Below are 15,666 nucleotides of genomic sequence, written 5' to 3'. Positions count from 1 at the left end.
TTTCCATTAAAAAATTTCATCTACTATTTTGTCAATCATGGTTTTAAAATACTTATCTATTTAAACCATTGTTTTGACGTATAGTATGAGGAAGAATCAAAATAAACTTTTAACCAAATAGTAATACATCCTCAGTTTAGTCACTCAGTTGTGTCCGACTCTTTGTGACCCCATGGACTGCAGCATGCCAGGCTTCCCTGTCCATCACCAACTCCTGGAGCTTGCTCAAACTCATGTCCACTGCGTCAGTGATGCCATCCAACCATCTCATCTTCTGTCGTCCCCTTCTCCTCCTGCCTTCAATCTTTCCCAGCATCAGGATCTTTTCCAATGAGTTCTTTGCATCAGGTGACCAAAGTATTGGAGCTTCAGCTTCAGCATCAGTCCTTCCAATGAATATTAAGGGCTGATTTTTTTTAGGATTAACTGGTTTGATTTTCTCACAGTCCAATGGACTCTCAAGAATCTTCTCCAACGCTACAGTTCAAAAGCATCAATTATTCGATGCTCAGCTTTCTTTATGGTCCAACTCTCAAATCCATATATGACTACTGGAAAAACCATAGCTTTGACTGTACGGACCTTTGTTGGCAAAGTAATGTCTCTGCTTTTTAATATAATGTCTATGTTGGTCATAGGTTTTCTACTTTTGACATGATACTGTAGTGAATGCAACTATTAAAGTTTTCCTGAAAATATCAGGCTGTTTCATGCCTGAATGTCTTTCCTCTTGTTAAGTCCATGGCTTACACTAGGGTTCACTCTGTGTTGTACAGTTTTGAGAAATACATAATATCAGGTATCCACTTTCACAGTATTATACAAAATAGTTTCACTGCCCTAAAATTACTCTTTTCTCCACTGATTCATCTCTTGGCCCCTTCCCCCAACCCCTGGCAACCATCATTCTTCTTTACTGTCTATAAAGTTTTGTCTTTCCCAGAATGTCATGTAGTTGGAATCATATGGTATTCATACTTTTAAGATTGGTTTTTTTCATTTAGCATGTATTTAAAAGTTACTCTATATCTTTCTGTGGACTAATACCTCATTCCTCTTTACTGTTGAATAATATTCCACTGTATGAGTGTACCATAATTTTTTTAACCATTTACCTTTTGAAGGACATTACTGGTTGCTTCCAATTTTTAGCAACTGTGAATAAAGCTGCCATGAACATTTATGTGCAGATTTTTGGCAGACATAAATTTATACTTATTTTAGTAAACACCAAGGAGTATGATTGCTGGATCATGTGGTAAGAGTATGTTTAGCTTTGTAGAAAACTGCCAAATTGTATTCCAAAGTTGCTTTCCACAAACAATGAATGAGAATTCCTTTTGTTCCACATCTTTTTTAGCATTTGGTATTGTCTGTGTTTTGGATTTTAGCCATTCTTACAGATGTGCAATGGCATGCCACTGTTTTAATTTGCAACTCTCTAATGACACATGCTGCTGTGCAGATCTTAATTTGCTTCTTGCCATCTGTATGTCTGTTCAAACCTTTTCTGTATTTTTTAATTGAACTGTTTGTTTTCCTATTGCTGAATTTTAAGAGTTCTTTTTGTATCGTTGGATACAAGTCCTTTAACAGATACCTGTCTTGCAAATATTTTTTCCCCACTATGTGACATGTCTTCATTCTCTGAACATGTCCAAGAATAGAAGTTTTTAGATTTTAATCAAGTCCAACCTATCAAAATTTTCATTCATGGATCATACTTTTCTTGTATCTGAAAACAAGATTGTGGTAGAAAATGGGTGTCATTTTATGATACTTTAAATCTCTGAAAGAGTTCACTAGTAAGACCATCCAGGCCTAGTGCTTTCTGTTTGGAAGGTTACTAATTATTGATTAAGTATAAAAAAATTTTTATTTTACATTGGTGTATAATTGATTTACAATGTTGTGCTAATTTCAGGTACATGGCAAACTGATTCAGTTATATTGATTCAGTTTCCTTAATCAAAATATGCCTATTCAGATTATCAGTTTCTTTGTCTAAGTTTTGGTAGATTATGTCTCTCAAGGAATTTGTCCATTACAACTAGATTATCAAATTTGTGAGCAAAGAGTTATTTGTAGTATTCCTATATTGTCTTTTTAATGACTTTGGGATCTGTGGTGAAGGCCCTTTTTTCATTTCTACTATTAGTAATTAAAGTCTTTTTTTTTCCTTGATAATTCTGCCTATGGTTTCACCAATTTTATTGGTCTTTTCAAAGAATATATTTTTTGTTTCATTGATTTTCTCTATTTTCCTGTTTTTAATTTAGTTGATTTCTGCTCTGACTTTTTTTTTAACCTATTTATTTTCAGACTGGTATTTTTGTCGCTGCGTCCAGGCTTTTTCTAGATGTGGCAAACAGGTGCTATTCTCTAGTTGGGGTGCACAAGCTTCTCTTTAGGGTGGCTTCTCTTGTTGCAGGGCACAGGCTCCAGCATGCATGGGCTTCAGCAGCTGCAGCACATGGGCTCAGGAGTTATGGCCCATGGGCTTGGTTGCTCCCAGGCCATGTGGAATCATCCTGGACCAGGGATCAAACCCATGTCCACTGCACTGGCCATCTGCTCTGATGTTTTTATAATTTACTTTCTTCTGCCTACTTTGTATTTAATTTTCTATTCTTTTCCTAGTTTCCTAAAGTGGAAGCTTAGATTACTGATTATAGATCTTTCTTCTTCTCTAATGTATGCATTTAATACTATAAATTTGCCTCTAAGCACTGCTTTCACTGCATCTACAAAGTTTGATAAGTTATATTTTCATTTTCATTTAGTTGAAAATATTGTCAAATTTTCTCTTGAGAAAATTTGAACCAGTGTTATTTAGAAGTGTGTAGTTTAAATATTTTTCAGTTATGTTTTTCTTACTGACATCTAGTTTAAATCCATTATGAACAGAGAGCATATTTTGTATGACATCTCTTGAAATTTGTTAAGGTGTGTTTTATGACCCAGAATACAGTCTATCTTGGTGAATATTCCATGTTAGCTTAAAAAGAATGTATATTCTGCTGTTACTGGATTAAATCATCTATAAATGGGCTTCCTGGGTGGCTCAGAGCGTAAAGTGTCTGCCTGCAATGCAGGAGACCTGGGTTCAATCCCTGGGTCAGGAAGATCCCCTGGAGAAGAAAATGGCAACCCACTCCAGTATCCTTGCCTGGAAAATCCCATGGATGGAGAAGCCTGGTAGGCTACAGTCCAAGGGGTTGACAGAGTCGGACATGACTGAGAGACTTCACTTTTACTTTCACTTTCATAAATGTCAATTAGACCCAGTTTTCTAATGGTGATGTTCAGTTCAACTATAATCTTACTGATTATCTGCTTGCTGGATCTCTCAATAACTGACAAATGGATGAGTGCTAAAGTCTCCAACTGAAATAATAAATTTGTCTATTTATCCTTGGAGTTTTATGTTTCTGCTTCACATAATCTGATGCTTTCCTGTTAGATTCATACACATTAAGCACAATTATATTTTGTTGGAGAATTGATACCTTTATCACTATATAATATCCCTCTTTATCCCTCATAATTATCCTTGATCTGAAGTGTATTTTGTTTGAAATTAATATACCTACTTCAGTTGTCCTTTGGTTAGTGTTAGTATATCTTAGTCCATTTTATCTATCCCTTTACTTTTAATATATCTATGTCTTTATATTTAAAGTAGGTTCCTTGAAGACAACATACAATTAGGTCTCATTTTTATTTCTACTCTCTCTGTTTCTTAGAACATTGACATTTCAGTGATACCTGATACAGCTGTAATACTTACTATATTTATTACCATTTTCTATTTGCTACACTTGTTCTTTCTTTTTTTAGTCTTCCATTCTTTTTCCCACTCTTTTTACATTAAGACTTTGATTCCATTTTCTCTCTTATTTTGGCATATAAATTTCATTTCTACTTTAATATAGATATATTATTTTTGCTTACATACTTCTAAAGGAATTTAAGATTGTCATGAAGATTTTAAGATGGGTTATGGTTAGTGCTGAATTCCTAACTTATATATCTGATTTTCCTCTTGCATCTTTCAATCTTTTCTGCAGTTTCATTCCCTTCTATCAGCAATTATTATATGTGGAATTTCTTCAAGGTTCATCCTAATATCCTTTTCTCTTTCCTATATGTTCTCCCTAGACCAATAACCCCAATATTTTAAATTTCAGGATATTATTCTGGTGGCTCAGATGATAAAGAGTCTGTCTGCAATGTAGGAGACCTGGATTCACTCCCAGGGTTGGGAAGATCCCTTGCAGAAGGGAATGGCAACCCATGACAGTATTCTTGCCTGGAGAATCGCATGGGCAGAGGAGCCTGGTTGGTTGCAGTCCATGGACTTGCAAAGAGTTGGACATGACTGAGCATGGGCAGAGGAGCCTGGTTGGTTGCAGTCCATGGACTTGCAAAGAGTTGGACATGACTGAGCAACTAACACTTCACTTTTCACTTCTTTCTGTTTTGAGCGCCACAATCAACTGCCATCTTCACATTTCTCAAAGACACCTCAGATTCAATATAGCTAAATTTAATCTTCCATTCTCAAACATAAATTGCTGCTGATTTTTTTTTCAGTTTCAATGAGAGATAACCTATTGATACTTCAAGCCACAACCTTAGGAACCATACTTCAGATATTTCACATATTTTACATCTTTCTCCTGTTGATTTTATCTCATTTGGAATATTTTACACCTACTTTTTTCTCTGCTAATCAAAAATGTTCTGCTCTATGTTATCTGGACTGTTGTAACAGAAAGGCTTTCTTGGTTCATTCCTATATGGTTTGGGTGAGTTTTATAAAATAATAAGACAATCATAAAACTAGCCCTATCCCTTCAATGATGTCCCTTTGTTCTTAGGCTAAAAATACATATGTTTGGGGATGGGGCTTATAGAGTTGCATGTGTTTCATCCCCTGCCTCCCTTTCCATCCTCATCTTGTACTTACTTCCCACTCAATTCCCTGTGTCACAGTCACACTGACCTTCTTTTAGATCTTCAGATTAATATATAAGGCTTTCTCCCAGGTCATGACTTCTCTCTGAAATGACTTTTCCCCATATTTGCTTAAGTAACCCACTCTTCATCCTTCAGTTCACAGCACAAATTCTCCTCTTCTGGAAGTTTCCCTAACCCTAGATTAAGATGATTTATTTTGTTATACATTCCCTTAGATTTTACTAGGTAGCTCAAATATGTGAAACAAAGCCCATGATATCCATTACAAATTGATTTATATTTTATTTACCAGAGTCACTGACCCTGGGACCTGAATGTCAATTTTTAAGTTTTTTCAGCCATTTAGTTATTTACAGTTACAACAGTAAATATTTTTTTGTATAAAACTTGATATTATCTTTGTTGTTGCCATAGCTCCATTGATATACTTATCGTGACTTAAATGCATTCTTTATTGAGATTAGTTTTAATGTTGTTTCACTTCTGCTAGTCTTACCAGCTAAATGATTACACCATTGGGCATATGACCTTTTGGTCAGTGCTGTTTAACAAATATGCACTAGATAGATAAATATGCCAGACATTGTACTAGGAAAGAGGATGGCAAAGATGAAAAAAAACAAAGTGGTCTCTGACTTCAAGGAGCTATAGCCTCTTTAGAAGAAAGAGATATTTAGATATTTGCATGATTTTTGATCAAATAAATATTAGAATTGGGATGGCAGGTTAAGAGATATAAACCAGAGAAAACTGAGAAGAATTTAGTTTGATAAAATCAATATCACATTTAAGATTCTATGTTTGGAAAAAGTACACACATAGTAAAATCTTTACTTATTGTTTGAAAAGCTTATACCACAGGTTAAATATATAAAGCAGGTAATGAACATAGATGGGTAAAAAGAGTTCTTTGACTATTAGAATTTTCTCCTTCACACTAGCTAAGTGAACTGTGCAAAAACCACTTACAAACTTTTGTGTCACATGATGGATAAGATCAACCACACAGTAGTTTCAAAGACTATTTGTATTGTAAATCTTAGGAGCATGTTACTGCACATTACATCTGATACCATTAGCCAGAAGAATGACTTCATAGGCAATAAAGAATATACTGTGAGAAAGAAGGTGTGGCAAGGTATTTCATTTTCACAGTTCATTTTCTATGGAAAATCTATAACTGAGGCATATGTATGAAAATGTGATGTAAGTTTTTGAATTATTGACCTACTAGCATTTCTGTCAAGTTTCCACATTTTGGCCCATTACGTGTAGAGTCTGGCTTCTCTATATGGTCTTTTATTATCAAGTTGCCCTTATAAATATGATTTTGTGTGTGTATATGTGTAAGGGGGAGTATAATAATTATTATATAAACAGTAAGCTGTTAAGAAAAAAATTCTGAGAGTCAATAAACCAGAATTATATTTGTTGAAAATAGAAATACATGAAGTTTTAATGGTTCCAGATAAGCAGAACCAAATTTGACTTTATGAAACCAGGAAGGCACTATAAATTATCTTCACAGCAAAATATTCATTCTTATAATTAGCTGCCCATGATAAATGCTGATTTCAAAAACTTACCAGCCACAGAACAACAGAGCAATAATAAGAGACAGGTAAAATACATTATGAGAAAAACACAAAGAGAAACGCAAAAATATACTGACCGGTTCTCCTGGAAGTCCCCTGTCTCCAGCACTCCCTGGGGGTCCTTGTAAACCCTGAATAAACAAAGGTAAAGTTTAGAGAAAAATTGGTGTTTGAAAATGTTTCAGTTTCCATACCTCAGCTTTTTTTTTAAGATCCTCCCGTCTAATTTTTCCATCTTTACCGATTCTTTATTTTTTATTTTGTGGTAAAATACACATCATATATAATCCACCATTTTAATAATTTTAAAGTGTACAGTATGTGTAAATTTAGAGTACTGTGGCATTAAGTATATTCACATTGTTGTGTACACCATTATTACCACTATCCACTTTCAGAATCTTTTATCTTCCCAAACTGAAACTCTATACCCATTAAATAGCTCCCTACCCCTCACCCACCTTCCCTGGCAACCACAATTCTACTTTCTGTCTCTGAATTTGACTTAAAGTAGTCAAAGTAGGTACTTAAAGGATCTTATACACATGGAATCACACACTATTTCTTCTTTTGTGTCTGGCTTATTTCATGTAGCATAAAGACCCATCCATTTGTAATATGTGTCAAGATTTCCTTCCTTTTTAAGGCTGAATAATATTCTGCTATATGTATATACCACATTTTGTTTATCCATTAATCATCAATAAACACTTCAGGTTTTCTACATTTTGCTTATTATTATAACACTCCTATAAACATTAATATACAAGCATTTGTTTGTATCCATACTTTACATTCTTTGGGGTACCTAGAAGTGAGTTATATGGGTTGATGGATAATATATAATTCTATGTTCAACAATTTGAGGAGCTGGGCAAACTGCTTTCCATAGCAACCCCACCATTTTACATTCTCATCAGCATGGCACAAGGAATCCTATTTCTCCAGTCTTGTCAGCACTGATTATTTTTTCTTCATATATAGGTGTAGTGTGTGAGTGTGATAACAGTTACCCTGAGTGGGAAGTGGTATCTCAGTGTGGTCTTGATTTCCTTTTCCCTAAAGACCAGTGATACTGAGAATCTTTTTATGTATTTATTGGCCATTTATATATCTTCTTTAGAGTAATGCTTACTCAAGTCCTTTTGCTCATTTTGCTATTGTATTGTTTATTATTCTGTCATTGAGTCATAGGAGTTCTTTATATCTGTGTGCATGATCAGTCACTCATATCCAACTCTTTGTAACCATGGACTGTACACTGCCAGGCTCCTCTGTCCATGGGATTTTCCAGGCAAGAAATAAAGGAGTGTGACTTACGCTCTTATAGCCTGGGAAGGCACAAGGGTCTCAGAACTTAAAGACCAGAAATGATCAAATTGGACCTCTCCAATGTTCTTTATTTTATCCCATTTTTACACCATGTTATCCATGGTAACATAAAATTGAATCTTAGACATGGAGGTATATTCTAAAATGGTATGTAAAGTGGAAATCGCTCTGTCATATCCTACTCTTTGCGACCCTATGAACTGTAGCCTGTCAGGCTCCTCTGTCCATGGAATTTTCCAGGCAAGAACACTGGAGTGGGTAGCCATTTCCTTCTCCAGGGCATCTTCCCAACCCATGAATCAAACCCAGGTCTCCAACATTGCAGGAGGATTCTTTATTGCCTGAACCACCAAGACTATAAAACTCTAAATCAAATTCCAGGTCCTCTTTGATCCTTCCATTCAAAGTATAACTGAGCATGTACTGTGTACCAGTTATTGATGACTACTAATGATATATGAAATACTGCCCTTGTCTATTTGCAATTTGCAACTCCTACTCTTCTAAATTATTGCCTTCAGGAAGTCTGGCAATTATATAGCAGATCACAATCATCCTTTTATCCTCAATTAAAATTTTAACATTAATATTAAATTGGAAGATATTAAAAATTTTTAGGAACAAAGAATCTAAGTTACAATCATCAATGCCATGCTTAGTTACATATGATTGTCTGATTAGAGAAAGTAGTTGTTGTTTGGTTGCTCAGTTGTGTCTGACTCTTTTGTGATCCCGCAGACTGTAGTCCACCAGGCTCCTCTGTCCATGGGATTTTCCAGGCAAGAATACTGGGGAGAGTTGCCATTTCCTTCTCCAGGGGATCTTCCCAACCCAGGAATTGAACCTGCGTCCTGCATTGCAGGTGGATTCTTTACTGCTGAGCCACTGGTGAAGCGATTAGAGAAAGGCAGATTTGTAAAATCTTGCGGACTCTCACCTGACTAAGACCTTATTTCAGTCATGAAAATCACATGTTACCCATATACTCCTAAATTAAGACCAGATCAATATAAGGAATCCCTCTATGCCTGATGTACCATTTGAAACATAAAGCACTTAGAACCTTAAATAGTACTTGCCCAATTTGCTTTGTAAAGTGTGTCTGCACACAATATTAAGCTTGATATGCACTTTTAATACTGTTAATGCTGCATAAATGCTGTTTGGCAAAACTATGAAATGATCTAAATGGACCCTAATTATTTTTATTGGAGATGAAAAAGAAAAGAACAAGCTGGCACAAAGTAGAAATTCATTTTAAGGCTTTTCAGATTCCCTTTAAGGTTACGAGGCTACTGAAATACCTTATCTGTAGTACAACTCCTTGCTCTATGATGCATATCATAGTGATGATGCCAATGACGACCAGGAGGATAATGACTTATAGTGGTTGTTATTTATTGAGGGCCTGAGCTAAGAACATAATGAGCATGATTTTTTCATAACTATAAATCTATCTCATTTTACTGATAGGAAAACTGAAGCTCAAAAAGGTCAAATAATTTGTACTAAGTTAAAACAGCTATAAATGGAAGAACCAGAATCTGACTTTGAATATGTCTGATCCCAATGTCAAGCTCTTTCACTATACTAAACTGCTTTTTCTGATTTCCATGAGAAATAAAACATTCAGTGCCCTTCTATTTTAAATAATCATGTGTAGGTTTGTATTGGTACGTCAGACTCTAAGTTGATCAGACAAGGTTAAAAGCACTTAACAGAGACTTTAGCAGCCATCTACTCATGAAAGAGAGAAAACTTGGAGCTTGATCACCAAGTTAAATGCCTGCCAAATTAAAAAACAAACAATGCTTTTCAAAGAAATGTAACAGACTTTAGAGTCTCTACAGTAAGTCAAAATATTCAAGATATAATTCAAAATTACTTGACAGGGAAATTTTCCCATGTTTATAAGAAAAGGCAATTAATGGAAACCAGACTCAAGATAATACAGGTTTTAGATGTATCACACAACATTTTTAAAGTAGTTAATATGAAAATGCGGAGGAGGAGCTAAGATGGTGGAGGAATAGGATGGGGAGACCATTTTCTCCCTCACAAATTCATCGAAAGATCATTTGAACGCTGAGCAAACTCTACAAAACAACTTCTGATCGCTAGCGGAGGACATCAGGCACCCAGAAAAGCAGCCCATTGTCTTTGAAAGGAGGTAGGACAAAATATAAAAGTTATAAAAAGGGAGACAAAAGAGTTGGGGATGGAGATCCGTCCTGGGAAGGGAGTCTTAACAGAGGAAGTTTCCAAACACCAGGAAACCCTCTCACTGGTGGGTTTGGGGAAAGTTTTCGAATCTCGCAGGGCAACTTAACTGGGAGGAAAAATAAATAAAACCCACAGATTACATGCCTAAAAGCAACTCCCAGCAGAAAAGCACTCCAGACGCTCATATCCACCACCAGCAAGTGGGGGCTGAACAGAGAGGAGCAGGTGGCATTGCTTAGGGTAAGGACGGGGTCTGAATGCCCTGAGGGCAATCTGAGGGAGCTAACATGAGATAGCAACTTAAACTGTGGGGGGGCGGGGGGGAGAGAGAGAGAGAGAGAGAATTAACCTTCGAAAAGCCCTAACCTAAGGCACAGCCGGCCATTTGCAGAACAAAGAACTGAGCAATACCAGAGAAGAGCTAGCCGGCTGCAGACCGGCCCATCCCCCACCGGAGGCAGGAGGCAGGGGGGAGGGGAAAGGGGCAAACTCGGCCCCAGAGACGGCACCCCCTACCAAACGGCAAACAGGCTTCCAGCTTCTAACCAAAGACTTCCTGAGATTCTGGATGGTTTACATCCGCTGGGAGGGTCGCAGCCAGAGATCAGCTCCCCAGAAGAGACACAAGGCACACCGGACCAGGTGCGCCTGGAAACTGAGGCGAGGCCGGGGAGGAAAGAAGTCGCGCTGCACCTGAATAGAGTGCGCTCGTCAAGCTCCTGGCTGCCTGAGCTGCTCAGACCAGGAAGGCACAAAACACAGGCCCAACCAAGTTTGCACCTTTGTGGAGTACCTGAGAACCTGAACCTGAGTGGCTTGGGCCTGGGAAGTGCACGCAACTCAGGGCCCGCTTCCAGGAGAGCAGCCTGGAGCCCGAGCAGTGTAGATGGGGAAAGCACACATGCCGGGAGCGGGGGCAAACCCAGTGTGGCCGGAACACTGCGAGTGCTCCCCCCACACACACCAGTGATATTTGTCTGCAGTGCCCCTCCCTCCTCACAGCATGAGACCAAAAGAAAGAAAGCAGGAGTCGCAATACTCGTATCAGATAAAATAGACTTTAAAATAAAGGCTGTGAAAAGAGACAAAGAAGGACACAACATAATGATCAAAGGATCGATCCAAGAAGAAGATATAACAATTATAAATATATGTGCACCCAACATAGGAGCACTGCACTATGTAAGGATGTAAGGCAAATGCTAACAAGCATGAAAGGGGAAATTAACAATAACACAATAATAGTGGGAGACTTTAATACCCTACTCACACCTATGGATAGATCAACTAAACAGAAAATTAACAAGAAAACATAAACTTTAAATGACACAATGGACCAGCCAGACCTAATTGATATCTATAGGACATTTCACCCCAAATTAATGAATTTCACCTTTTTCTCAAGTGCACATGGAACCTTCTGCAGAATAGATCACATCCTGGACCATAAATCTAGCCTTGGTAAATTCAAAAAAATTGAAATTATTACGGTCATCTTTTCTGACCACAATGCAGTAAGATTAGATCTCAATTACAGGGAAAAAAAACTATTAAAAAGTCAAACATATGGAGGCTAAATAACATGCTTCTGAATAACCAACAAATCATAGAAGAAATCAAAAAAGAAATCAAAATATGCATAGAAATGAATGAAAATGAAAACACAACAACCCAAAACCTATGGGACACTGTAAAAGCAGTGCTAAGGGGAAGGTTCATAGCAATACAGGCTTACCTCAAGAAACAAGAAAAAAGTCAAATAAATAACCTAGCTCTACACGTATAGCAACTAGAGAAGGAAGAAATGAAAAACCCCAGGGTTAGTAGAAGGAAAGAAATCTTAAAAATTAGAGCAGAAATAAATGCAAAAGAAACAAAAGAGACCATAGCAAAAATCAACAAAGCTAAAAGCTTGTTTTTTGAAAAGATAAATAAAATTGACAAACTGTTAGCCAGACTCATTAAGAAACAAAGGGAGAAGAACCAAATTAACAAAATTAGAAATGAAAATAGAGAGATCACAACAGACAACTCTGAAATACAAAGGATCATAAGAGACTACTACCAGCAGCTATATGCAAATAAAATGGACAACTTGGAAGAAATGGACAAATTCTTAGACAAGTATAACTTTCCAAAACTGAACCAGGAAGAAATAGATCTTAACAGACCCATCACAAGCATGGAAATCGAAACTGTAATCAGAAATCTTTCAGCAAACAAAAGCCCAGGACCAGACGGCTTCGCAGCTGAATTCTACCAAAAATTTAGAGAAGAGCTAACACCTGTCTTACACAAACTGTCTTACACAAACAAATTTTCTGTTCCAGAAAATTGCAGAAGAAGGCAAACTTCCAAACTCATTCTATGAGGCCACCATCACCCTAATACCAAAACCAGACAAAGTTGCCACAAAAAAAGAAAACTACAGGCCAATATCACTGATGAACATAGATGCAAAAATCCTTAACAAAATTCTAGCAAGCAGAATCCAACAACATATTAAAAAGATCATACATCATAACCAAGTGGGCTTTATCCCAGAAACGCAAGGATTCTTTAATATCCACAAATCAATGAATGTAATACACCACATTAACAAATTGAAAGATAAAAACCATATGGCTATCTCAATAGATGCAGAGAAAGTCTTTGACAAAATTAAACATCGATATATGATAAACTCTCCAGAAAGAAGGAATAGAAGGAACATACCTCAACATAATAAAAGCTATATATGACAAACCCACAGAAAACATTATCCTCAATGGTGAAAAATTGAAAGCATTTCCCCTAAAGTCAGGAACAAGAAAAGGGTGCCCACTCTCACCACTACTATTCAATATAGTTTTGGAAGTTTTGGCCACAGTAATCAGAGCAGAAAAGAAATTAAAAAATCCAGGTAGGAAAAGAAGAAGTAAAACTCTCACTGTTTGCAGATGACATGATCCTCTACATAGAAAACCATAAAGACTCTACCAGAAAATTTTTAGAGCTAATCAATGAATATAGTAAAGTTGCAGGATATAAAATTAACACATAGAAATCCCTTGCATTCCTATACACTAACAATGAGATAACAGAAAGAGAAATTAAGGAAACAATGTCGTTCACCATTGCAACAAAAAGAATAAAATATTTAGGAGTATATCTATCTAAAGAAACAAAAGCCCTATACAAAGAAAACTATAAAACACTGATGAAAGAAATCAAAGAGGACACAAACAGATGGAGAAATATACCGTGTTCATGGATTGGAAGAATCAATATAGTGAAAATAAGTATACTAACCAAAGCAATCTATAGATTCAATGCAATCCCTATCAAGCTACCAACAGTATTTTTCACAGAACTAGAACAAATAATTTCACAAGTTGTATGGAAATACAAAAAACCTTGAATAGCCAAAGCAATCTTGAGAAAGAAGAAAGGAACTGGAGGAATCAACCTGTCTGACTTCAGGCTTTACTACAAAGCCACAGTCATCAAGACAGTATGGTACTGACACAAAGACAGAAATATAGATCAATGGAACAAAATAGAAAGCCCAGAGATAAATCCACGTACCTATGGATACTTTATCTTTGACAAAGGAGGCAAGAATATACAATGGAAAAAAGACACTCTCCGACATAAATCACAGCAAGATCCTCTATGACCCACCTCCCAGAATATTGGAAATAAAAGTAAAAATAAACAAATGGGACCTAATTAAACTTAAAAGCTTTTGCACAACAAAGGAAACTATAAGCAAGGTGAAAAGACAGCCTTCAGAATGGGAGAAAATAATAGCAAATGAAGCAACAGACAAAGGATTACTCTCAAAAATATACAAGCAACACCTACAGCTCAATTCCAGAAAAATAAGTGACCCAATTCAAAAATGGGCCAAAGATATAAACAGACATTTCTCCAAAGAAGACATACAAATGGCTAACAAACACATGAAAAGCTGCTCAACATCACTCATTATCAGAGAAATGCAAATCAAAACCACAACAAGGTACCATTACACGCTAATCAGAATGGCTGCTATCCAAAGTCTACAAGCAATAAATGCTGGAGAGAGTGTGGAGAAAAGGGAACCCTCGAACACTGTTGGTAGGAATGCAAACTAGTACAGCCACTATGGAGAACAGTGTGCAGATTCCTTAAACAACTGGAAATAGAACTGCCATATGACCCAGCAATCCCACTCCTGGGAAAACACACCGAGGAAACCAGATCCGAAAGAGACACATGCACCCCAATGTTCATCGTAGCACTGTTTATAATAGCCAGGACATGGAAGCAACCTAGATACCCATCAGCAGATGAATGGATAAGGAAGCTGTGGTACATATACACAATGGAATATTACTCAGCCATTAAAAAGAATACATTTGAATCAGTTCTAATGAGATGGATGAAACTGGGGCCCATTATACAGAGTGAAGTAAGCCAGAAAGATAAACACCAATACAGTATACTAACGCATATATATGGAATTTAGAAAGATGGTAACGATAACCCTATATGCAAGACAGAAAAAGAGACACAGATGTACAGAACAGACTTTTGGACTCTATGGGAGAAGGCGAGGGTGGGATGATCTGAGAGAATAGCACTGAAACATGTATATTATCAAGTGTGAAACAGATCATGAGCCCAGGTTGGATGCATGAGGCAAGTGCTCAGGGCTGGTGCACTGGGATGACCCGTAGGGATAGGATGGGGAGGGAGGTGGGAGGGGGGTTCAGGATGGGGAACACATGTAAATCCATGGCTGATTCATGTCAATGTATGGAAAGACCACTACAATATTGTGAAGTAATCAACCTCCAACTAATAAAAATAAATGGGAAAAAAAAAGAATGTGGAATGATAAAAAAATAAAAATGCTCACTCATGTAAATAAAAATGTACTTATGATAAATAAACAGGAAATCTCAGAATAAGAAGAGTATCTATAATTATAGAACTGAAAATTAAATATCCAAATAAAAGTTTAAAATAAAATATCAAGAATAAAACTAAAAGGGTTTCCCTAACAAGTTAGGGAAGATAGATTTATGTTATCTAATTAAAAAAAAAAACAGGAAGAGGAAAGACTGAACAAGGAATGATAGGGCCCCAGGGACCTAAGATAATCAGAATGACTAACATATATTTAGCTAGAATATAAGAAGGAAAGGAGAGAGAAAGTTGTGTAGAAAAGATTTTTGAAAAAAACATTTAAAAATTTCCAAATTTAGTGAAAGCTAATTTACACATGCAAAAAACTCAGCAAACCTCAAGCTAGGTAAGTGTGAAGAAAATTCATTTAGGCACATCACAATCAAACTACTGAAAACCAAAGATAAAGAATCTTGAAAACAGTCAGAGAAAAATGATATATTATATGGAGGGGAATAATGATAAAGGTAAGTGTAGACCTCTCTTCAGAAATAATGCAGGCCAAAAATAAATAGTGTGTCATTTTTACAGCACTGAATGGAAACAGTACTGAATGGAAGCAAAAAAATCAAACAAACAAACAAACAAAAAAAACAAA

At 36.5% G+C, this 15,666-nt stretch overlaps 1 protein-coding gene across 1 annotated transcript in view; it reads right to left on the bottom strand.

Moving 5' to 3' along the window:
- The window catches only part of COL24A1 (collagen type XXIV alpha 1 chain), a 350,400-nt gene that overhangs the window by 115,395 nt on the left and 219,339 nt on the right, over positions 1 to 15,666 (bottom strand). Inside the window, exon 31 of the mRNA XM_070467179.1 lies at positions 6,656 to 6,709. Within this exon, the coding sequence (XP_070323280.1) occupies positions 6,656 to 6,709 (54 nt within the window). The remainder of the gene's footprint in view (positions 1 to 6,655; positions 6,710 to 15,666) is intronic.

This window comes from Odocoileus virginianus, chromosome 5 (assembly GCF_023699985.2).
Source record: "Odocoileus virginianus isolate 20LAN1187 ecotype Illinois chromosome 5, Ovbor_1.2, whole genome shotgun sequence".
NCBI lineage: Eukaryota > Metazoa > Chordata > Mammalia > Artiodactyla > Cervidae > Odocoileus > Odocoileus virginianus.
Note: the sequence above shows the minus strand (reverse complement) of the source record. Positions and strands in the feature narration are given on the sequence as shown.